This window comes from Ctenopharyngodon idella, chromosome 18, assembly GCF_019924925.1.
Source record: "Ctenopharyngodon idella isolate HZGC_01 chromosome 18, HZGC01, whole genome shotgun sequence".
Lineage (NCBI taxonomy): Eukaryota > Metazoa > Chordata > Actinopteri > Cypriniformes > Xenocyprididae > Ctenopharyngodon > Ctenopharyngodon idella.
Genome location: NC_067237.1, coordinates 18,806,656 through 18,831,705, shown reverse-complemented (window position 1 = coordinate 18,831,705; position 25,050 = coordinate 18,806,656). Strand labels below are relative to the sequence as shown.

Below are 25,050 nucleotides of genomic sequence, written 5' to 3'. Positions count from 1 at the left end.
ACATTAATATTTTAACAATTTACAAAAGATGAATCACTGTCTGGCCATCTGGGATTTTGGTATGGAGATAAACGTTGTGATTACAATTTTTTGGTAGTATTACACCACATCGTGTGTGTATATTAGCACCGTTTTTTGTTTTCTTGTAGTATGAGATAGAGCGTTTGGACCCGGAAGCGCTGCCGCGTGACGTCAGACTTAACAACCGAATAACCAAACTCACACCTGTAAATTTTCATGCTCGGAAAACCTGCGCTGTGTGAACAGAACCGGACTGGACAACTAGTTTTCTGTCATGTCATATAGTGCGAGAGAGCCGCTCTGCGCTGCACAAACACCGTGTGTTGCAGGTTTTCATGTGTGGTTTTGGTAACTTACAGTGACAGAGATATGAGGGTTTTCGATCCAGTCACTGTTCTCCACCGGAGCTGCTCCCGTCAGTTTTGATTGTGGTTACTGGTAAGAGAATATAGGTTTGACTCCTGTCAAACGTTCATACAGACAGTATTCGAGACGCTACTGTAAGTTGCTGTGTGAACGAGACATTTCGAGGCTCACACCTGTAAGTAAATGTGGTTGTCAATCCCAAAAACTGACTGTGTGATACATGTAGCCATACACAAACACCACACCCTGTGTTTATATGCAAAGAGAAATGTACAGTCTTTACACTTCTCCGCTGCACTCACGTTCCCTCCACCTCTTTCTGTGTCTGTTTTTACCCTCAGGTGTGGAGTGTGACAATGTTGTTGAGCAGTTGTTGTGGGAGAGGTTTGGCGCCGGTGAACAGTATCTCCCCTTTTATGGCTTTGTGTCTTGTGTTGCCAGACTGCAGGTGCTCTTTGGTAAGTCCATGACCAGAGAGTCCATACAGTAATCTGTAGTCAAAATAGATAAATAAATATCCGCCCATATTTACTTGGAAGGGAACTTAAACATATGTCTATTTGTGCTCCTGGAAAATGTCTATTACTTAAAGTCACCATGAAATCATAATTGACAATTCCTATTTTTTATGAAATATTGCAGTATTTTTGACCCTGGACATAAAACCAGTTATAAGGGTCAATTTTTTTTTAAATTGAGATTTATACATCATCTGAAAGCTGAATAAATAAGCTTTCCATTGATGTTTGGTTTGTTAGGACAATATTTGGTCGAGATACAACTATTTGAAAATCTGGAATCTGAGGGTGCAAAAAAATCAAAATATTGAGAAAATCACCTTTAAAGTTGTCCAAATGAAGTCCTTAGCAATGCATATCCACTCACAAAAATATATTTTTGATTTATTTACGGTAGAAAATTTATAAAATATCTTCATGGAACATGATCTTTACTTAATATCCTAATGATTTTTGGCATAAAAGAAAAAATTGATAATTTTGACCCATACAATGTATTGTTGGCTATTGTTAAAAATATACCCGTGTGACTTATGACTGGTTTTATGGTCCAGGGTCACATTTATTATAGATGATTTGTCTGTGCACATCACTTTTTGTTATTCATGTGCCCTCATGATCTTTAATCAAAATAACCTGACATGGTGCGAGGGCGGGACAACCTGTCACTCACCTGAGATCCACCAGTAGCAAACCACAACCATCCCCGATGGACAAAATTAAGTCCCGCCCTACATTTTTTCTTTTTCAAGAAGCCATTTCACTCAGATATATGTCACAATAGGGAAGAAAAGTCTATAGCAACTTCAGTTTCATGCCGACTAAGAGTTTGGATGTCATAACTATGATTAGGATAAAACTGATTTTTTGAGCAATTTTATATTTCTTTTTTACACTTCCTGACCGAGATGAGAGGATTTCTAGTGCTAATACATCATGATGAAAAGTAAAGGATGTACAATTAGGTGTTTAATTGATGATATGTGTTTTATATCATACTTTTGCTTTCACAGAGAATGATGGGAAGTGTATATATTTGTTAATATGAAGGAATTTTCCGTATTTATTTTCCACTGGTGTTTTACCCGTATTTTGTATTATGCATTACATTTTGTTTTTTAGGGTAAAAGGAAATGTCCGTAAACTGAACAGATAATGTCCTGGCAGAAAGTCACCAGTACCTTTTCCGTTGTTGTGACTTTTTTTTCCTTATAGTGTATTTTCTTCACACAAGTCTGTCGCTTCATTAACTGCCTTGATGAGTAATGTTTTCTGCCAGCCTTTGTTTCCATTCTTTATCAACAGTAAACAAAACGCATTATGACTAAATTTCATAGCCTTTTTACTTATTTAGGATCAGGACAAATTTGTTTTTGGTATAATTTTAAAATTTAAATGCTTAAAACTCTGAAGGAAGCATACAATACTGTTCAAAGGTTTTGTATAAGTAAGATTATTTTTAAAGAAACTAATGCTATTACTCAGAAAGGATGCATTAAACTGATCAAAATTGACAGTAAAAACATTTAGAATGTTACAAAAGATTTCTATTTAAAGTAAATGATGTTCTTGCAAACTTTCTGTTCATCAAAGTATTAAGATAATATTAAAATATTAAGCAGCACAACTGTTTTCAACAAATAATAATGAGAAATGTCTAAAATCAGCATATTAGAATGATTTCTGACAGATCATATGACACTGAAGACTGGAGTAATGATGCTGAAAATTCAGCTTTGCATCACAGGAATAAATAAAAAGTAGTTATTTTAAATTGTAATAATATTTCACAATATAACTGTTTTTACTGTACTCATTTGATCAAATAATTACATCCTTGGTCAGTATAAGAGACCTCAAAAACAATAAAAAATTATAATAATATATAAACGCAGTAGTCACTTCATTAGGTACACCTGCTTGTTAATGCAAATATCCAAACGGCCAATTATGTAGCAGCAAATCAGTGCATTTGAATGACAATCAGTTGTTGTTCAAACTAAAAAACAGAACGGGAAAGAAATATGAGCCAAGTGACTTTGACCTTAAAAATGATTGCTAGTGCGAGACGGAATGGTTTTAGTTTCTCAAAACCTGCCGATCTTCTGTGATTTTTGTGCACGACAGTCTCTAGAATCAGCAGAGAATGGCGTAAAAAAACCCATAAAAACATCTAGCGAGTGGCAGTGCTGTGGACAGAAAATGTCTTCTTATTCAGAGAGGTCAGAGGGGAATGGCCAGACTGGTTCGACAGGACAGGAAGGTGACAGTAACTGAAATAACCAGACGCTACCGCAGCGCTATGCAGAAGAGCCTTTCTAAACACACAGCGTGTCAAATGTGGCAGTGGACGTTCTACAGCAGCAGAAGATCATGTTCCACTCCTGTCAGCTAAGAATAGGACACTGAGGCTACAGTGGACACAAACTCACCAAAACTTGTCAGTAGAAGACTGGAAAAACAGTGCCTGGTCTAAAGAGTCCATTTCTTCAGTGACATCCAGATGAAGGGGTCAAAGTTTCTTGTAGACAGTGTGAATCTATGGCTGCCTCCTACACATCTATAGCTTAGATGCATCCTTCGATGCCCTTAAAGCACCGGAACGCTGCTCATTCAAACACACACACACACAAACAAAATTGAATCAGATACGTCACTTTCATAAAGGGTTGAGGACAAAAACACTATCCATTATGATTCCTATGCTATTTATTATTAGAAATTTGTAGCCATTTTGTTATTTATTATATTTGTTAGATTGAATTTACAGTATGCCCATTAACATATGGTTATCACTATCTGCATCCAGTGTGAAGGTAAAAATAATCGTGTAGCACTGCATCTCATCATGAGGTTTATTGGCTGTCGAGATGTCCGTGACGTTGTTAGCAGTGATGCGAGTGTGTGCACATTGTCTGTAAACATGTTAATTGCAAGGATTCAGCTCTCTGATCGTTTCTTCTCAGATCTTTACGAGTCGGAGACCAACCCAGAGGTGAAGGACAAGGGCATCAACGCTGTAAGATCTTCTCCAGCTGTCTTGTTTGTCAGAATCAGCTCAGTTCTTTCAATCTCTTCCACGGCCGTCTTTGACTAATGTTAAAATGATTAACACAATATAAAAATATCAATCACGCACGGCATGTCCAGATAAAATCAAGGGCAATTCGATATCAATGACTTGCAGATATTTATAGTCAATATTAGTATAGTAGACAAGGCAAACTGAGTGACTTTTTTAAATGTATATTATTATTACTAAAATAGAATAAAAAATAAATAAATCCTATTTTGAATTCTTATCCTAGAGATGGTTTCAATAGTTACACTTAAAAGGATAGTTCACCCAAAAATGCAAATTCTGCAATCATTTTCCCTCAAGTCGTTCTGTATATCTTTCTTCTGTGGAACATAAAAGACAATTTTGAGAAATTTGTTACCAACATTTTTTAAAATATTTTTTATATTCCACAGAAGAAAGAAAATCATACAGGTTTAGATCGACATGAGGGTAAATAACCCTCTGGTGCTGTTTGCTTGGCGGTCAAAAATGACCGTTTTTTCTACAATGAAATGAATGTACTATATTTTAGTTTGATAATGTTTTTTATTTAATATTTTATATGTTTGGGGGATTTTATGGTACTAAATTATATTTATGCAGTATTTGTAATCCAGTTTTGAGCATAGACCTAAAGATGAAATTTCCAACTTAAACTGTCATAAATCTTGCATGCTTTGGAGCACAGACTTAAAGGGTTAGTTCACCCAAAAATGAAAATTCCGTCATTAATTACTCACCCTCATGCCGTTTTACACCCGTAAGGCTCTGTGAGGCCTACATAGGGAGCAATGACATTTCCTCTCTCAAGATCCATTAATGTACTTAAAAACATATTTAAATCAGTTCATGTGAGTACAGTGGTTCAATATTAATATTATAAAGCGACGAGAATATTTTTGGTGCGCCAAAAAAACAAAATGATGACTTATTTAGTGATGGCCGATTTCAAAACACTGCTTCAGGAAGATTCGGAGCGTTATGAATCAGCGTGTCGAATCATGATTCGGATCGCGTGTGAAACCGCCAAACTGCTAAAATCACGTGACTTTGGCGCTCCGAACTGCGGATTCGACACGCTGATTCATAACGCTCCGAATCTTCCTGAAGCAGTATTTTGAAATCGGCCATCACTAAATAATTCGTTATTTTGTTTTTTTTTGGCGCACCAAAAATATTCTCGTCGCTTTATAATATTAATATTGAACCACTGTACTCACAAGAACTGATTTAAATATGTTTTTAGTACCTTTATGGATCTTGAGAGAGGAAATGTCATTGCTCCCTATGTAGGCCTCACAGAGCCATCGGATTTAAACAAAAATATCTCAGTTTGTGTTCAGAAGATGAACAAAGGTCTTACGGGTCTGGAACGGCATGAGCGTGAATAATAAATGACAGAATTTTCATTTTTGGGTGAACAAACCCTTTAAGTTTCGTCTCTTTTTAAAGAAGACACAAAAATACTATTTTCAATTTTTATATTAAATATATATTTTCCCAAACATGTTTTACTGTAAAACTGTGAGAAAATCAAAGCCATAAATCTAAACAAGTTATGTTCCAAATTTGAGTTTGATATCTCAAAAAATTAGCTTTCAGTAAGATTTTGTTTGGGCGCAGTACCAAATGTTTCCACTAGATGAAATTTGTTTCATATTCATTTCCAATGCAGCCATTTTTGACTGCGAGGAGTTCAAGTGTGACCATTTTTTTCCCAGGACCATTTAACCTTTTCGAATCATGTCCGTTATTTTTATTTATTTATTTGTGTTCACATAGCAAGTGCCAAAACCTTTACCAAGTTTCGTACCATTCTGATGAAGTTCAAAACATAACCAGAGAGCACCAGAGGAATAAATACAAAGTCTTGTCATGAAACTCTAGATAGCGCAGGCTGATAGGTCCTTAACTCAATTGCTTGCAATCACATCATTCTAAAGGGCACAGCTGATTGGTTCCTGCTGTATCAGTAGCCAATGTGCTCGCTGCTCAGCCTTCTAATACTTGGTCAGCATTTGCTGTAGCAGTTGCAGCGCACTTTCAGAAACCTTCCACCTTCCCCAGCTCCACCTGTATAGATCTGCTACGGGTAATTAATGTATGTTGTTTCTTATAGAAGCAGCATGTCTTGCTCACAGCAGCGTGTTGTGTATGTATTGGCAGTAGCAAGTCCTGTACTTGCTCTGCAGCAGCATACAACATATCAACATTGTCACATCCATTACCATGCCAAACACTCATGACAGAAATAAAATTTTTAGGTGAACTATTCCTAAGGTTATATGTATCTATACTATGTATGTACAATATAAGCATATATTTATTAATGTGCACAGCACATTCACTGAATCGTTTCTCTGATCTTTGTGCAGTGGCTGCTCAGGCTGTTGGCTGTGTGAGCCTGTCCAGACCCGACACCTCAGCGGGACAGACCTGCTAGGCCAAGACTACTCTGACGTCATCCATCTGGGCCTACGTCTCCTACATCACCCCCTTCTATCTCATTTGTGATCTGCGGACCTTTGCCCTGCAGTTGCATCCACCCACTCACTGCTCCATCAGTTGGGGTCTATGACCATGTAGGTTATTACTGCCTGGATACAAAACATTTCATCCCCCTTAGATATTTTAAAGAGATATTTTACTTGTAAATTAACATTTTGTCATCATTTACTCACCCTCATGTCATTCCAAACCCACATGACTCTCATTCTTCTGTGGAACTCAAAAGAAGATATTTAGCAGAATGTCCAAGCTCTTTTTCCATACTATGGAAGTGAATGGAGACCAGGGACAGTTGTGATCGCCATTCACTTTCATTGCAAGGAAAAGAGCAGCTTGGACATTCTGCTAAATATCTACTTTTGTGGTCCACAAAAGAAAGAAATACATAATGAAGGTAAAATAAATGATGATAAAATGTATAATTTTGGGTGAACAATGTGTTTAAATCTATATCTAAAAAGCATTTTAACACCATTTGTTTTTAGTAGAGCTGCCAATTTAATGATTTGGTATGATTCAGTGGCAGCAAATATTATATTTCTTGTAACAAGCAGCCTAATTACTTTTTTTTTTCATTCATACGGCATGACTCGTACTTCCTCTTGTACTTTTTTTCCCTGTTATGAACATTAATGTATCTCTGCTTAATGTCTTTAAAAGTTGCGGATGTTTTTTTGCTTCCAAATATAAAACCACAAGTCATAATCTTTCATCAGAGGGCATTTCTATATTAAAATTTTTTCTGTGCGTATACCTACACCTCCACACACACACACACACTCTCTCACACACACATTGTTCGGGGAGCGAGATAGTAGCTGTGGGTATTAAAAGCGATGTCTCAGCAGCCCTGCACGCACCGGCTCTATTCTTATCGCTCTGACGCCACGCACAGCGTCATCACGCCATCGCTCCCTCCTCCGCTACGCTCTCCCTGCATCCCTCCCTCCAGCTCTCTCTAGTAACTGTCTCATTCTCACAATCTGCTTCCTCCTCCTCGTGTACCTTGCGCTCGCTCACACATGCGCGTATGCTTGCTCACACACACACTCACACACTCGTACGCTCTTGTCCTCTCTCCCGCTGCTCCTATTAATAGAAACCTTTGCTCACACAATGCTTCCTCCCTGCCGTAAGGTGACCGAACAGAGGTTGCCCCCAGCAACAGTCCAAGCACCACTGGAAACAGCTAGAAAAGCAGGCATGCATGTCTGTCATTGCTCTCTCGATCATACTTTACCAGTTACATCTTGTACTTTTTATGCCATAATCCCTTTGTGTATTGGCTTTTCTAAAAGCTACTCTTGACTCAGTTATCCTTGTCTGCCCTGTCCTGCTCTCTGTCTGTCTGTGAGGTCAGACATAATAATAACTTTTAAATAATATCCGTTAGTGTTGACCAGAAGTATGCGATTTGAGATCTGCCATCTTTGCTCATTTTGGCTGCTTGTTTTTTTGGACCAATCATCCATTTTACACTTTTAAGGACCTTCCAAAAAAACAAAAAAACATTAGGCACTGGTAAAACATTCCCTATAATGAAATATTGGACATAAACAGACTACTCACTTAATTTTAAATACTATGGGCCGCTAGGCGTGACGCAAGTGTTTTCTGCTAATTTCAGCCCGACGCAGTTATCATTTTCACGTCCTGTGCCACGTTGTTTAAATAGCAAATGCACTCGTGCCTATTTGTGCACCCATGGCCGTGCTGGTCTGAAAACGAGGTGTGTTTAGGTGCATTGTTGGCGTGTTGCTATTTTGAGGCAACTGAAAATGACTGCGCCATTGACCAACAAAAACCTGCTCTAAAGTCAATGCCACAGTATTTTAAAATTTTTTTTTTGTTATTTAAAGAGCGCGTTAGTAACATGTGCCTACAGGCGGGTGCACAACATGCATACACTCTGCTTATTACACACACAGGGATGCAGCAGCACACAAACATGCCAAATATTAAAAAATAAAAGGATTTCAATGTAAAAGATTATTGTTGTATGCATAAAGATAAAAATGCTTTGTCCTGTAGATCCGTTTCCTCGCTAGAGAAGCGCTCAGTTTTTCTGTTTGCAAATTCCGCCATGTAAATAGCGAATCCGCCATGGCGCGAGCGCAACTGGCTTTTAAAGGGAATTGGAGATGAAACTCTGATTGGTTTATTGCACGTTATGCCCAAAACACACCCATGACTTATTAAGAGACTAGGGACAACCCTTTTAGACCATGCGCTGGGCGCAGCAACAATTTTTCCCGTCGTTAAACTAGCAAAAGTGGATTCGGACACGCCCTATGTGCACCTGCGCCGTGCACTTTAGACCATGCGCTTAAATCGTTAAAATAGGGCCCTATGTTTACATCCACCTATTTTTATGTGCATTTTGGGATATTGCATAAAAAAAGATGGATGGAAACGCCAAGATGAGCATAAATTCTAAAAATGCGCATAAAAAACTGTATGGAAACGGTGCTTTATTCACCAATGTTTTTGGCGATATTCCAGTTTTGTGCACAAGTTAAATTCGCAACTTTGGATGGAAAAGTAGCTAATGAAGAAAGTTGCTTTTGGGGCCCAAATAGTATAGTTATGGCCAGTGTTGATAAGGCATTACAAGTAACTTGAGTTACGTAATCAGATTACTTTTTCAAGTAACTAGTAAATAAGTAACGCAAGTTACTTTTTCACATTTATTGACTCACAGCTCTCCTGTCCCCATTTTAAGAGAAATTAAGTGCAGAGGCGTTGTGTGTGAACATGATGGTTATTGTAGTTCTAGACTAAATGTGAACATACATTTACTCATCTTGCTTGCGCGAAAACATTCAGTATTCCTCAAAACGAATGAAAACTGTGAAATGCAATCTCAGAATTTTATGCAAACGTAATAATTAACTATATTAAATTACACAAATATACTTTATGTATTTAATCTCAATTTATTAACCAATGTCTTTGCTGCTGACCTTCAATGATCTAATTCAACCACACTAATAAGCAAAAATAATTACTTTATATTAGATTTAGAAGTAAGAATGTTGAACTTTCACAGCTGAAAGGTTTGTTTGAGCTGCGCCCTCTACTGTACAGGCTAAATATGCATTTCTTTCAGCCTGAGGCTTATTCATTTCACTTTGGACATGAAAGGGCCTTAACATTTGCCAAAATATAACTTTTTTTTGTTGTTATTAAAAAACAAACAAGCAAGGCCAACCCAGGAGAGAAAAAGTAATGCAAAAGTAATGTAATGCATTACTCATCCTAAAAAGTAACTAAGTAACGCAATTAGTAACACAATATTGTAATGCAGTACTTTTAAAAGTATCTTTCCCCAACACTGGTTATGGCATCCACTTGCACACATTCTTGCATTTAAATAATGTATATATATTTATATGTTCTGTCCGCCACTGAAAAACACTTTACAATTACTCCCGGGACACTAGGAATCAAATGAAACCCATGAAAGTCACTTATCCTCAAAGTAAGAATATACCACACTTTAAAACTGCAAAATACGTTCCATGCCACCAAATACATACCATTCTAAAGCAGTCACAATGTCTTATCATAGTGATTTGGCTTAAAATAGAAGCATTAAAACAGAAGGTAGTGTTTTCCTGTGGACAGAATGAAAGTGTCTGCCAAAAACACTGCAGACCAAGGTTATTCACACAGACACAGTAGCTTCTGTACAAATACTGTATTTGACTTGAACAATTTTGAAGAAATATTCATTTGTTGACCAACTGAAAAATGCAGCATAATTTTATAATATTAAAAACACTCTAAAAAATGCTGGGTTAAAAACAACCCAAGTTGGGTTGAAAATGGACAAACCCAGCGGTTGGGTTAAATGTTTGTCCAACCTGCTGGGTAGTTTTATTTAACTCAACTATTGTTTAAAAATGACCGTATTGCTTGCTTAAAATGAACCCAAAATTTGTTTGAAATTAACATTTATTAATATGTTTACTAAATTAACATTTATTAATATGTTTAATGAATAATAATTAAATAAACATTTATTATATTGCTTATTAATTAATGTTCAGCTTTTGATTATTATTGTTGCCTCTAGTAATTATGTGTCTAATTTTTAATTTCCGAACTATTTTGGGTTCGTTTTACATAAATGACAACCCAGTCGCTGCATTTGTCCATTTTCAACCCAACTTGGGTTGTTTTAGAGTGTAATAATAATTATTATTTTAGCATAAAATTAGCTATTCTTCCTTTCACTGAGATATGAAATCTATCTCTGACGCAATGACTGATATCTTAAACCTTTTAATACAGCCATGTGTACCAGATTTGCACTCGGACAATCAGATAAAGCTGATTTGTCGAGAAAGATCTGAGTATCTATTCAAAAGTTTGCCTACCTGAGTATGTACAAGCCAAGATGACAGATGGCCAGAAATATTGAATTCTGTGGGGGGATTTTCTGAGAAAGGACTAAAATAACCAAAGAATTAGACTCAGGGTATCTGGCAGAACATTTACTTTGATTGAATCTAATTACTAAGGAGGAAATAAGCACAGCAGCTTGCCGAACATGTGTTCGTGCGACTGATTCAGAATCGCAGGGTTGAATGAATAAACTCCAACCTTTTCTCCACCTCCCTCCATCTGTGTTCATGTTATCATTCCTTTCTCCGTCACCCCTCGCTTCATTCCCCCATTGATCCCATTGGTGCTCCGCAGTGACATGCTTTGCCTCTATTTCTTGCCGACACTTGGTAATTTGGTACAGTTCTATGGGGGTGGCTACAGGAATAGCTCCAGAGTTGTAGTGCAGCGTGTGTGGGAGCGTTTTCCAGAGTGGAAGCTCCTTAAGGAAGGTGCCTTCTTCAAGCTGACTGCCAAGATGCATTTTTAGACCTGGCTGGAGAACACAATACTACTGAAATTGATGTCACTAGATGTATTTATAGATATTTACTTGAAAGATTTCACGTATTGACGAAGCAATTGTGTCATTTTGAGCCAGAAAGCGGCTGTCTCTGAGCTTCATCACGCTGAGAATATGCATCAGTCGTTTTCACGCAAAGTTGTACTATAAATGAAGAGAGCATTTGGGAGTCATTGCCTATGAACAACAACAACAATATGGGTAAAATGTCAACTCTTTTGGGTGTGAGTGCATCACACACTGACTAATGCGTCACTCAAACTGCATTTGACTGTTTGCCCCCACACTGAGTACTTTGTTAAATGTTCACTTTTACGTCAACTCATTAAGGGCTGACGCATTAATGAAACTGGGGTGAACTTGATACATTTTATGCATGTTTTAAAAATACATACCGATAAATTGGCAGGATGGTGTAGGTATTTGTGTGCCCACTGCAGTGAGGTTGCATATGCAGGAGGAAAAGAGTAAAATGGTATCAAAGTAATACGCTGATAATCAGCAGGTACATTTCTTCTTTCAGCCCTGTTCTAATTGCTAACTTACATCTGTATTTATTGAATAACAACTACGATAATTGCTCGTAATTGCACTGTTAAAGGTGCGTTAATGCTATATAATTACAGACTGAAGTGCTTTTAGTTCAGTGTAATGACAAAAGTGCGGTCTTGCCTAAATTGCTCAATTATTTAGGCTACATGCATATGCCCGACTACATTTCATGCAGACAAATTTGAATACTTTGTGTGAACCATGCACTCAAAGAAGCTTCAAATCTCTGAGGAATGAATCTTCTTGCTTAAATGTCAACCTTCTACAACCATAATGCCATGGGCCATTAGTAAACATCTCCCGGACTTGTGTCTTAGCACTAAAGAAACTGAAAACTGTGCAGTTTGTGCAAAATATGTTTGAAATTAACATTTCTTAAATTGCTTATTAATAAATGTTCACCTTTTGATTATTATTGTTGCCTCTAGTAATTATGTGTCTGATTTTTAATTTCCAACCTATTTTGGGTTCATTTTAAGCCAGCCATATAGTCATTTTTAAACAATAGTTGAGTTAAATAAAACTGCCCAGCATGTTTGGCAAACATTTAACCCAACTGCTCGGTTAAAACAACCCATTTGCTGGGTTTGTCCATTTTCAACCAAACTTTTTTTTTTTAACCCAGCATTTTTTAGAGTGTACGGAGCTATTTGTATCCATCAGGCGCTTAAAATTTAATCTCAACCTAAATTTGTGTTTAACACAGCTGTTATCTCCAAAATGTATAATCACTCTTGCCTGATTAAAATATGGGATTATGTGATCTCTTTCCATGAGCTAAAAACAGTTCGGGACATTTACTGTAGCTATACAGTCTTTGGTTCCAGAACATTTTATTTAAAGGGATAGTCCACGCAAAAATGAAAATCCTGTCATTATTTACTCACCCTCATGTCATTTCAAAACTGTATGTTTCTTCTGCAGAATACAAAAGAAGATATTTTGAAGAACATTGGGAATCAAACAACATTAGATCCCCTTGATCTTATTTGTATTTCTGTCATGACAACTCGGGGAGTGTTTGGGATGGTAATGGATATGATAATGTTTATATGTTTGGTCTTGGTGGAATAGATCTGCCAACACGCTGCAAGTAAGACATGCCGCTGTACAATATACGTAGCATACATTAATTACCCGTAGCAGATCTATACAGGTGGAGCTGGGGAAGGTGGAGGGTTTCTGAAAGCGTGCTACAACTGAATGCAGACCAAGTATTTGAAGGTTGAGCAGCGAGCTCATTGGCTACTGATACAGCAGGAACCAATCAGCTGTGCCCTATAGATAATGATGTGATTGCAAGTAATTGAGTTAAGGACCTCAGCTTGCGCCATCTAGAGTTTCATGACAAACTTTGTATAGACAAAAAACACTGATAAATTCTTTTATGTTCCACAGTACATTAAGGCCTGGTTTCACAGACTAAGCCAGGATCAGGACTTAGTTAAATTGGGACATTTAAGTAGCTTTTATAAACGTGTGTTAGAAAAAAAAAACATTACTGGTGTACATCTTAAGACAAAACAATGGAACTGACATATTTCAAGATATGTCAGTGCCAAGTTGCCTCAGTTAAGACAGCTCAAACATGCATTTTAGTCTGTGACTAGGCTTAAGATTCAAATGCCGGGATTCAAATGCCCCCTGTTATCCCACACAATATTCTAAGTCAGTATTTCTACTGTAATTATGACAATTATGCTTGTTTTCAAACTTTTTTTATTGCTGCACTGATTCATTAACACAGTTAATCAAATATATTAGAGTAATTTATCATGATTCACTTTGTGATTCATGTGCTGTATTCCAGAACTTTGTTCTTCAATAAAAACAATAGTTATTGAGGGAAAATAAAAAGAAATAGGGTTTCAGTGTACATCTTGATGTGATGTGTATTTTTAGCATTTTAATTAAGATTAGAATTAGATTATTTTAATATCAATTTCTTAATCTAAATCATTTGCTGAGGCCTCCTCAGCCCTCTGATTGAGAACTGCTCTAGTCACTGTCAGAGGCGAAATTCACCTGCACGATGCCAAATTCACCTGAATAGCCAGGATTCAGCTCTCAGAGGCTCATTTCACTACTCTATGGACCTTTGTTAGAGTAAAGGCCATGGTTAATCTGATGCAAATCAAAACAGCCCTGTAACGGACAAATGTTCAGTTTGTTTTCATATAACATTGTGTTGTGTGCCCCACAACCTTGTTTTCATTTGTGTCAAATGAAATGGGTCATACATACTATGCTCTTTTTTTTTTTTTTACATTTTAAGTTCCTTTAGTATGTAAAGTTGCTGTTTGAGCACAAAAAAGGTCTGCAAATCCCTCCAGCGGGAGTTATTCTCTATATCAGTGTGCACTGTTTCTGAACTCCCTGAAACACCTCCATTGTAGTCTTGAGTTTTCTTCCGGTAACGTACACGTCACAATATTTCTCACAAAAAAAGGGGCGGGGCCTGGTTGAGTTAGTTAGTAGTATGTTGAAACTCGTGTTTATGGTAAGGGGCGTGACATTTCCCAAACAAGCTCGAAATGATTGACCAATCACAACACATTTGTCCAGCCGACCAATCAGAGCACATTGCACTTTTCAGAAGGAGGGGCTTCATAGATGCAGGAACAAAAAAGAGTTTTACTGACAGACTGCAAGTCAGAACTCGCAATTTAAAAAAGGTAATTTACTTTTTTCTCGCAGTTGCAAGTTTATATCACACAAGTAAAAGTCAACATTTCCTTATACAGATTTACTGACAAACTGTTGGGCCCAGGCCCCCTAATACAAGAATTTCCCCTTATGTTCAATTTGATTCAGTCATAATAAATTTAATTAAATAATAAAATTATTTTTAACATATTTTTAATATAAATCATAGATCAAGGCTCTTGGCAAGATTTTGATTTTGCTACATAAACCTATAAAACAGAAATATTTGACATATATACTGTATAAAGATGCCAGAGACTGATTTCTGCACAGTGCTGTTCACTCATCTCACTCACACCCCTCTCGTCTTCAAGACAACACCACGCTCTTTTCTTCTCCCAGCACGTCTGAGCCAATCAGAGCACAGAAACCAAAATTAAATGCAGTTCTAAAATAACAAACACAGATTTTTACATCAAAATGCACAGGAGATGCAAACACAAACTCTGCAGTAATGAAATAATACATTAACAAATGAGGGTGTGTTTCACTTCTTGGAGGCATTTGTGATGATACTAAGCTTACTGAAGAGCGTTTCTTAGATGCGACAGACAAACAAGCTCAGGTGGTTCTTCAAAGGAGAGGAAGCTACTTGCTTAAAGGAAAAGTTTATCCAAAAATGAAAATCCTGTCATTTAGTCATCCTCATATCTTTCCGAACCTGTACAACATTCTATTGTATGTATTTAAAAAAACAAGACATGCAGGTTTAGATTAAATGATTTAATTTTGGTGTAAACTATCCTTTTAAAGTGGACATATCATGAAAATCTGATGTGTTTAAATGTTATAATCGGGTCCCTGGTGCACCTACCAAGCCATAAAATGTGATTTTGTTTTGGTAAGCCTTTCCCTGCAAGCATGTGAAAAAACGAGCCGTTCAGATTTCGCTCCCCTTGCGATGTAAGAAGGAGATCTTATTATAATATTACCGCCCCTTAATCTGTATGTTTCCACCCACAGCTCCGCCATTTTGTTTTCGCAAGCAACAACGGTGTACCAGTAACTCTGGTACTGGAGTGCAGCTGTCCTGCACAATTTAGCTACAACCCTGATCAAACACACTTGTTTTCGTGATGTTTGCAAATTGTCTTTCTGAGAGTGTTTCGTTAGCACGTAGCTAATGTACTGTTAAATGTGGCTAAAGTTACCATTGTTTCTTACTGTATTCACGGAGACCAGAGCCATGTTGTTATTTTCATTTTTAACCCGAAAACACTTGCAGTCTGTATAATTCATAATCTTCATTCTTATTGAGTCTCTACAACAGTCTGTAGCTTTAGCCACATTAGCTGTGCAGCACGCTATCAAACTCATTCAGAACCAAATGTTAGCAAACATTCACAAAATACATGCCATACCTACATGAACTGATATGCTGCATCACAAACAGTTTGTAATGATCCATTTTGAGAGTTATATTTGCTGTTAGCTTCTCCTGTATTATTTATGTCTCAGTGAATTGGAATTGTGAGCTTGGGGGCGGGGAGTACAAGGTCATTTGCATTTAAAGGTACACACACCAAATCAGCGCATTTTTTCTCCCACCCAAAAATAGGCAGTTAAAACATGGTATAATAAAAAAAATCCATGGGGTATTTTGAGCTGAAACTTCACAGACACATTCTGGGGACACCAGAGACTTATATTACATCTTGTAAAAAGGGTCATAATAGGTCACCTTTAAAGGTGCAGTCACATTAGCGAAATTTCACGGGCAAAAAAAGGTCCAATAGTCTAGCACTTTTCACACCAAAGTCACTTTGTCTCAAACCAATCAGCTTTTTGTTGGTCAACATGGCAAATTGACATGACCAACTCTACCATGAGCAAAATTTTTCCCCCTCACGCGAAACTCCAGATTGGAATGACTGGATTTCGCCCATGAAATTTCACAGTGCAACGGTAAATGTGACACTTAAAACTGAATATTTTTCCCTTCCAGTTTTGCTAAGCACATAAATGACATCCAGTATAATACGAGTTCTAAGTAACCTTTTTATTTGGAGTCCCACAGCAATACCTTGTTTGCAATAAACACCAATCGGTGAACGAGGTTTGTCTGGTCTCGACCGTGGGTGAGCGGTGGGGGGTGGAGGTAATGACGGAGAAGAAGAGTGGCACACGGGGGGGTAGGGGGAGTCAGAAAGGGACAGTTTGTCTTTCACCTGACGTGTGCAGTGTGCTCAGACAGCACTCCTGGACCCCCCTTCCTCCTATCTCCATCATTCCCTCCCACCTGCTCTTTCAATCTCGCTTCCCTCACAACCTCCCCCATAAAAATAGGGCAACTGTTGCATAAGCATTGGAGGAGTGGGGGAGATGGATGCGAAGAGCAGGAGAGAATGTGGGGGTTGAGAGAAAGAATTGCTGGAGACTGATGGATATGCAGAGAGGTGGTAGAAAAAGAGTACATTCTCTCTCTCTAAACCAGCGCTGTTCCTTTCTGTCTGGCATGCGGCCTGCTGAAAGTAGGCTACGTTTGACGCGCTTGAGGTTTACGCTGTCTGAGTCACACTACGCTGCTGAATACTAAACCCACTGATTGCATTTCAGTAATGCTTGAGCCCGCCGGATTGCACAGTCTTGCATGGAACAAAATGGCAATTCATGTTCTTCTACACAATGGAGTGCCAGTGATAGCTGGATTAAGACAGACAATTGGCAATGTTGAATTGAAATTATAGTGTGACGTTCTCGTCAGATGTAACTTGTTTAACGTGGCCCTGTTTTGTTTGTTTCCTCAAACACATTCCAGAGGTCTGATTTTGTTCTGAATGTGGAAAAATTTTCCGTCAGGTTATCAAAGACAGCACGCAGTATCCTTTTCCTTTGCAGTTTCCTCGAACACTCAGACTGCAATCCTGACAGGAAGTTGTGAATGTAATGGAGAATCACATAACTCCCGTCACTGGTCTGCGGTTTAATATTGGGCAATGTACTCATCAAAAATACTTGACTATGTAGGTCAGGGTCACCCAGAACAGACCGCTGTTACCTTTAGGATGTTTATGAAGAACCGTAGACTCTTAAAGTCCCCCTGTAGTCAATAATTGTATCCCTTAAAGCTCATCTTTGGCCACCAAAATGACATGTTTCAATGTTTTTTCCTTGAAAAAAATTCTTCATGCCTTCAACAGCTTGAATGTAACTCTACACCCTTGCCTCATTTTGTATACGTAGTTGTATGAATATGCAAATTAGCCCCGCCTCCACTCCCATCCTGTCTTTAGATCACTGCAGTTTTAAAGAGAAAATACTCAGCAATGGTGTTGACTCATGAATTTGCACATGGTTTGTCTTAAAGCACATTAAAAATACCACATATAAACAACATTAAAAGTTTAATTTTCACCACAGGGGGAGTTTAAGGTTCCAAACCGGGGTTTTCATGGAGATGCTATAGAAGAACCATTTTGTGTTCCCTAAAGAACCTTTCAGAGAACAGTTCCTACCATTGTTTTCTTAAAACATTTTAATAATCTAGGAGAACCCTTTTCCACTATAAAGACCTTTTGTGCAATTGAAAGTGGATGTGAAACGTTTTTCATGGAACCAATACAGAACAATATATTTTAAATCTTAGATCCTTATTTTGTGCCCTCAGCCACATGGGATTTGTTAAAGCAGCAACCTGAAGTTCAGTTTGTCTAAACAAGTTATCAGGAAAAAGAACATAGATGCAGGGGAGCCAATCACGTGGCTCTATTTGGTACAAAAATGTAAATTCCGAAGCTTCTCTCTCACATTCTTTCAGAGCAGACAGACGTACATGCGTGGCGATCCCGGATGATGAGAACTCTGGGGAGGCAGAGCAATGACCTCATGCTGTCTGCCCCTCCAGATGTTTCCAGACACGACGGAGAGTTTCCCCATTTACGAGACAGAAGCAAAGGGAGAAGAAAGGAGACTCGTTTCTTTATGGGGTGTGATGGTTAAAGATAATATATCTATATTATAAGTTACAGATATCTAAAAGAATCAAACCTAAAATCATACTACAAGGAAGACGTGACAAAGGTGCAGATCACTAGTTCCTACATGTTAAGGTACAACTTGCTGAAAAAAAACCACTTAAACCGGCCTAAGTTTAGCTGGTTTAGATCAGATGAAAAGTGTCCAAACCCCTCTAAACACACTTGGGGGCACAAAAATCACTTAAATGACTTAAAATCATTTACAATAAGACAAAATACAATTAAGATTAATTATGATTATTTAGCTAGTTTAATCTATGGACACTCCTAGTGTCTGTAAATTAAAAAAAGGAAAACAAAACTATTATTAAGTATTATTGTAGACAATTTGTAGACTGTGATGACACAATAATCATCATCGCAAATCTAGCAAATTTTATTTAAAAAAAAAAAAAATTAGTACACTGTAAAATATAATTGTTGGTTTAACTTAAAAAAGTAAGTTAACTGGTTGCCATTAAAATTCATTGAAATTAAAAATTTGAGTTAATACAATGAAAACGATTGGTTTAATCAACAAAAACTCAAAATGTTATACTATCTGAACCACATTAATTATCCAAGTTGATTTGACAAGAGAAAAAATGTGATAAATCATGAAAATAATTTTTTTAGTGTATACATTTATAATGCTATATTTGTGTTATATTTATAGATCAGTGGTTATATTACTTTTTATACAGTTAAATCTAAAAAAAACAGAAATAAAAATAACGCTGTTGTGAGGGTGTTAATAATGCAATGGTTAATGGAGTGATGGCAAATTTCAAAAATGGGAATACAAAAATTATATTTGCTGTCGTCTCTCATTCACCACTAAGTTTATCCGACCACAACGACTTCCACTTCTGAGACCCCCAGAAATGTGAAAAGATTCTATAGGGGTCAAAAAGGTTGAGAACCACTACTCTAAAACCAGCCAGCCCTGTCCAGCAAACCAGCCTATAGCGTGGTTTAAAAGGTTTTTCAGTAGGGTCATTTTAAAGGTTTAAGCTCATCTTCACAACAGAGAGTATTTCCTTACACATTAGTATTGTACTCACTGTACTTTATGCTTTTAATGCAAATATTGTTTTCTTAAACAACTTAACAACATGTCCGCAGGGAAGCCAAAGTCTGTGTAAACAACCCCCACTTTAATGGAGGATACAGCCGCAGACAGTCAGTTTCAGTTCAACTGCAGATGTTCCGGTTCTCTGCAACTCCGTGCGTCTGTGCAAACACAGTAGTCCAAGCCCAAAAAGTAAACAAAGTTCATGCAGTGAAGGTCCAGGGGAATAACACAGAAGCAATACAGGTTGTGCAGTTTTCTTCGAGAATTATGAGACTGTTTCGGCTAATTTTGATTTGTGGTGCTGGGAAGTTAGAGAAAGAGGTTATGCAACGCCGTTAGGGTAAGCAAGCATGCCAAGAGGGGTGTTAACAGCACAGAGCTATTGTGGGATGGGCCTTGCTTGTTGCCTGGTTACAAATATTTTTTAGGCGGGCAAACATGTCCCGCCTCTCCAGGAAACACGACACTCTCGTGATTGCTGCAGGGGTTCAAGTTGTACAAAGACCACAGAGACGAAAACATAGAGTCGGGTAAACAAAACACACAGCCCTCCCCTGCATTAAGGGACTTTTTTTTGTAGCAAGATGGCAAGGGTTAATTAATATAAAAAAAACAGTAGAGCCAAAACAGGAAAACTGAGCTTTATTTTTTGCATAAAGCCAAATGAATGCATGAGAACACCCATGACCCGTGAGTGCAGTTGGGCAGTTTGAACTGAAATGCAAATAAACATATTTTCCTATTCATTGTTCTGCCAGTAACACACGAGATAACACAAACTGCAGTCACCTAAGAAACACAAAACATGTGACGATCATCTGAGTAAACTCTTTGTGCATGTGATTACAGGACAAATCAGCATGCCAAATGACCTGCCTATGTTTTCTCTTGGGTTAACTTACTTAACTAAGAAGGAGAAATACATTTTATTTGTACAGCATGATTAAAACAGCTGATATGTTTAATAAAAACTATAAAAAGGAGCAAACTTCTAATAAAGCATAGGTGCACAAACTATTTAAATATTAAAATTATAAATCAAATTAACAGACACACTTTAGATTAGGGTCCAATTCTCACTATTAACTAATTGTTAACTATGACTTTTGCCTCAATAAACTCCTAATTACTGCTTATTAATAGTTAGTAAGGTGTTTGTTAAGTTTCGGTATTGGGTAAGATTAAGAGATGTAGAATACGGTCATGCAGAATAAGGCATTAATATGTCCTTTATAAGTACTAATAAAGAGCCAATATCCTAGTAATATGCATGCTAATAAGCAAGTTAATAGTAAGAATGAGAACTGGACACTAAACTAAATGTATGCATATATAAATAGAAAACACGAAATGTTAGGCTGCCTCATAACTTTGGCCTGTTTTAGTCCTGTAATGCAACATGTTCTCGAGATCTAGAGATCAAGATTTTTTACATTTCCGTTTCATCGCAGCCTTTTAGAGCTTTAATGACTTGCAGTGTCAATCAATTCTGAGTCGTTTTTGTACTTCATAGCACACAGTTTCACACCACAGCTTCTGTCTTTGGAACAGCTAGACTGTCAATGGATTATCTGAATTTTTGATTAATATTCGGTTGTAGTTCCTGGACTTTCTGGTTTTGTCAGTCTTTCCAGTTCATTTACTGCACAGTCTGCACCTCTTAAATCAGTGATTTTCAATCCTAGTGCCGGGGATCCACCGCACTGACATGCTCAGTTCAGTTCCTAACAAGCTGATGATCTCAAGTGTGTTAAATAAGTAAGACATACAAAATGAGCAGTGCCGTGATGGATCCCACCAGGATTGAAAACCACTCTCCTAAATGTTCAGAGTTTTACGTATTTAAAAAACAGCTTTATTGTAGCACACGACAGTAAAGACAAAAAGACTACTGTAAACATTATACTCAATATGTAACAGTTAAGTGGGAATCTCGTTACTTGATGTATTATTAATGATCATTACCTGTTATAACATATGCACGGTTATTTTTACTGTTTCGTGCCATTGTGTCACTTTTTTTTTTTTATAAAGCTGTTAATGGGTGCCACGTTTTTAAAAAGCTGTCAAGAACCCTTGATCCACATCAAGCTTTAAATGCATCAATGGTAGGGAAACTCTGGGGTCTAATAGCATGATTTATTGAATTATTTTTTGTCTTGTTATTTTTATTTAATTTCCTAATTAATTGCACTATTTCTTTGACATTGATTGTAGATAGCTTGCAATTAGTTATCCTGTATAACATGAAACAATTTGCTTGTATACAATAGCAACCAATATAGTGACCAGTATCAAGCTTTTTTTTTAAAAAAAAAAGATGCAAAAGTATCACAGAATGATCCCATAAGACACGTGCCGTATATTCCAAGTGTTCTGGCAGTGTACGATAGGGTTTGGTGGAAAACAAACTGAAATTTAATGTATTATTTAACAAAATTCCTGACCTTGGCTGTTGTTTTTTTTTGTACATGATCATGAGACTTCATTAGCGCCGCAGTTCACTCCGACTCGCTCAGAAAAAGCACAAAAGTTGTGAGAAATCAAGATTAATAAAAACACAGCATGAAATACAATGCCAAAGAAATCCCCAAAAAGGTTTTTGTGTACTTTCTTCACTGAGTTAAATATCTCCGGACCGGAGCTCCTTTTGTCTGATGACAGTTGATCTTGATTTCTCACCACTTGTGTGCTTTTTCTGGGCGAGTCGGAGTGAACTGCGGTGCTGATAGAGTCTCACGAATGCGCAGTCGTGCACAGAAGACCAACGGCCAAGGTCAAGAATTTCATTAAATAATACATTACATTACATTTCGGCTTGTTTTTCACCAAACCCTATTGTATACACCCAGAATATACAGCATGGGATCATTCTGTGATACTTTTGTGTCTTTTTTAAAAAGCTTTATGCTGGTCGCAATTTGTATAATATGTACAGTAACTAAATAATTAAGAGGAAATTAATAATGTCTTAATCAAAAATATGCCACTGTTCAGGTTGTCCACATTTAGCCAATAGTTTGTGCATTAAATTAAACCAGCTTTACCTGGATTTCCTGCTGTGTAAGCAACATGTTTCAAATATTAAAAAGTTTAGTACGTGCAGAAAAGAGTTTTAGTTTTAACTGCAGAGTTTTGTTAGATCTATAAACCTTAAACTTGATTTAATATTGGGGGCTTGTTGTTTTATAGAATATAAACCAGTTAAAAGAAGTCTGATCCAGTTCCACAACCAAGTTAAATGGTCACCACCCAGTCTTTTGTGTTTATGCAAACCTAAAGTTGTGTAAAAGATAAAGAAAGTACTATTTTATTGTGGACTATAACAGGTAACTAACTATCCGACTGATTATAGACATTTCGAGCAGTCTATCCCTTTAATCGAGCGTGGTTTTGATACAGTACAGAGCTATCATTTATTTTAGTACTAACATGACAGCTACTATCCGTTTGCAACGTTGCAAGGTTATGTAGACGGGACGATTAGCACGATGGCTACATAGCTATTGGGACTACTAGCTGCAAAAATAAACGACGACTGAAGTTAGCCTACGTGTGGTCTGCTCATAATAAACTAAAACGTGTAACTATGCGCCTCTTAAGATCTCGTAAAAGTCAAAAGAATGTAAACATACACACACAACCGCTTTCCCACAGGCAAAAATCTCACAGGCAACGTTCAACCACTGCGCCGCCCCTTTAAGGGTAACCACGGAAACCGGTTGCTACGCAGCAAAAACAAAAAAAGTACCAATCGTCGTGACGTCCTTGCGTCAGACGTGCGGGAACGGCGTTTCCTCGGCGACGAGACGTTGTATACATACGCAGGTTTGGTTGTAAACGTTGCGGGATTGTTTGCTTTAAGAAACCGTTCAGTTTGTTTTGCATTAAACCACAAAATGTGAGACTGTTAATAGACGTTTGTTTATTATGGTATTGTTTCCCTTGCTCTGTACATTGCTTGAATGGAATGGAAACGTTATGGTGCAGATCAAAGGAACTTGAAGAGATGAAAAGTCACAGTTTACTCATCCCGATGAAGTTCTTTGTTAAACAAAAAGACGCTAGGCAGCCTCAGTCACCATTCACTTTCACGACAATGAAAGTGAATGGTGACCGAAACTGTTTTAAGTCTAACATCACATTTTGTGGTCCACGGAAGAAGAAAAGTGCAGGTTTGATGAGTAAATGATAACTTTTCATCTCAGTCTCAGTCTTTTTCCGAGTTAAATGAGATAAACTAGGCCTAACACATGACATTTGCATTATGAAGCACCGTCACACTGTTTTAAAGCTATAGACACATCTCCCTATCTAGTTTATCTTTAAGCATCCCACATATATTTTCTCTGACGTTTTAATGCGAATCTGGGGTGTTCTGACTGGCGGATATTGGTGAAATGTTTGCCTCACATCTAAGTATCCTACTCCGCATTAGTCATTCTTGTTCGGTCGTTATAACGTCTACCTCTGGACACGGCGTTCTCCGCCGGTGACGTTCACGCGCTGCTGACTAATTGTTTTCCCCCACCCTTCCTTCCCTACCGTCGAGCTATAAGGTGTTGATACACACCGGTGTATCCTACTTGCCTATTCTTCTTCCCGCGTTTATTTGAGTGTTACCCCCTTAACAAGCCACGCTCGTTTCCTTGCACACAGAGCAATGAATCACTTTTTTTTCCTACATGAATTGAAAAGTGACAGTGTGTGACACTCACTATGACTTCCGTCACTACAGCCCACTGCCCGACTTGGAACTTGTACACGCTTCTTGTAAATGGCGAGGGCATCAGGCATAATAATGAGCGCTTTGTTTGCTGAACAATCGCTAGTGCGATACTGACAGATCCCGCTGATCGTTGTACATTGCATTTCAATCATTTTAAGCATATAAGAGATTGCTAAACAAATATTTTTCATTGAATATAACAATCTTTTTTTGACGTATATGGTCAGCAGATTTATATAACATAATAATAATAAAGAATTAAATGCATATAGTTCCCAAACTTACCCTCAACAGGAAAAAAAGGCGATGTAAATCTTTGCTCCGACCGGCTCTCAAGACTGTTAGCGTGGAAGAAAGCTCCAGTGTATCGGGGATTCCGTGGGGCGTGTCGGTGAGAAAGTTTACAAGTGGTGTCAAAACACAGGGTTTCCCTCCTGCTTACCTCAGCAAAATACCTATTCTTCTTTAAATTAGCTTTACGATTGCTCAGGTGTTTTCTCTTGCTCTGTAATTTGCCACATATACATATAGGGGTGAATTCAGGTTGATTGGGACACTTTTTCCCACAGTCATCTCAATGGCAAATTGTATCCGTCCTGAATTCCCCCATAAGTTCAACAGTTGCCTTATATTTTCAGCTGGTTAA

At 37.6% G+C, this 25,050-nt stretch overlaps 1 protein-coding gene and 1 long non-coding RNA gene across 2 annotated transcripts in view; one reads left to right on the top strand and one right to left on the bottom strand.

Moving 5' to 3' along the window:
- capn12 (calpain 12) overlaps nt 1-7,184 on the top strand; it is a 29,023-nt gene extending 21,839 nt beyond the window's left edge. The window contains exons 19-21 of the mRNA XM_051871080.1: nt 729-845; nt 3,872-3,924; nt 6,342-7,184. Of these exons, the coding sequence (XP_051727040.1) occupies nt 729-845; nt 3,872-3,924; nt 6,342-6,368 (197 nt within the window). The 3' untranslated portion in view covers nt 6,369-7,184. The remainder of the gene's footprint in view (nt 1-728; nt 846-3,871; nt 3,925-6,341) is intronic.
- Nucleotides 739-25,024, bottom strand: LOC127500139 (uncharacterized). Its single transcript, XR_007926273.1, has 3 exons — nt 24,690-25,024; nt 3,338-3,510; nt 739-878 (listed from the first exon to the last, which is right to left on the bottom strand). It is a non-coding gene; the product is annotated as an uncharacterized LOC127500139 (long non-coding RNA).
- Between the last annotated feature and the right edge of the window lie 26 nt (nt 25,025-25,050).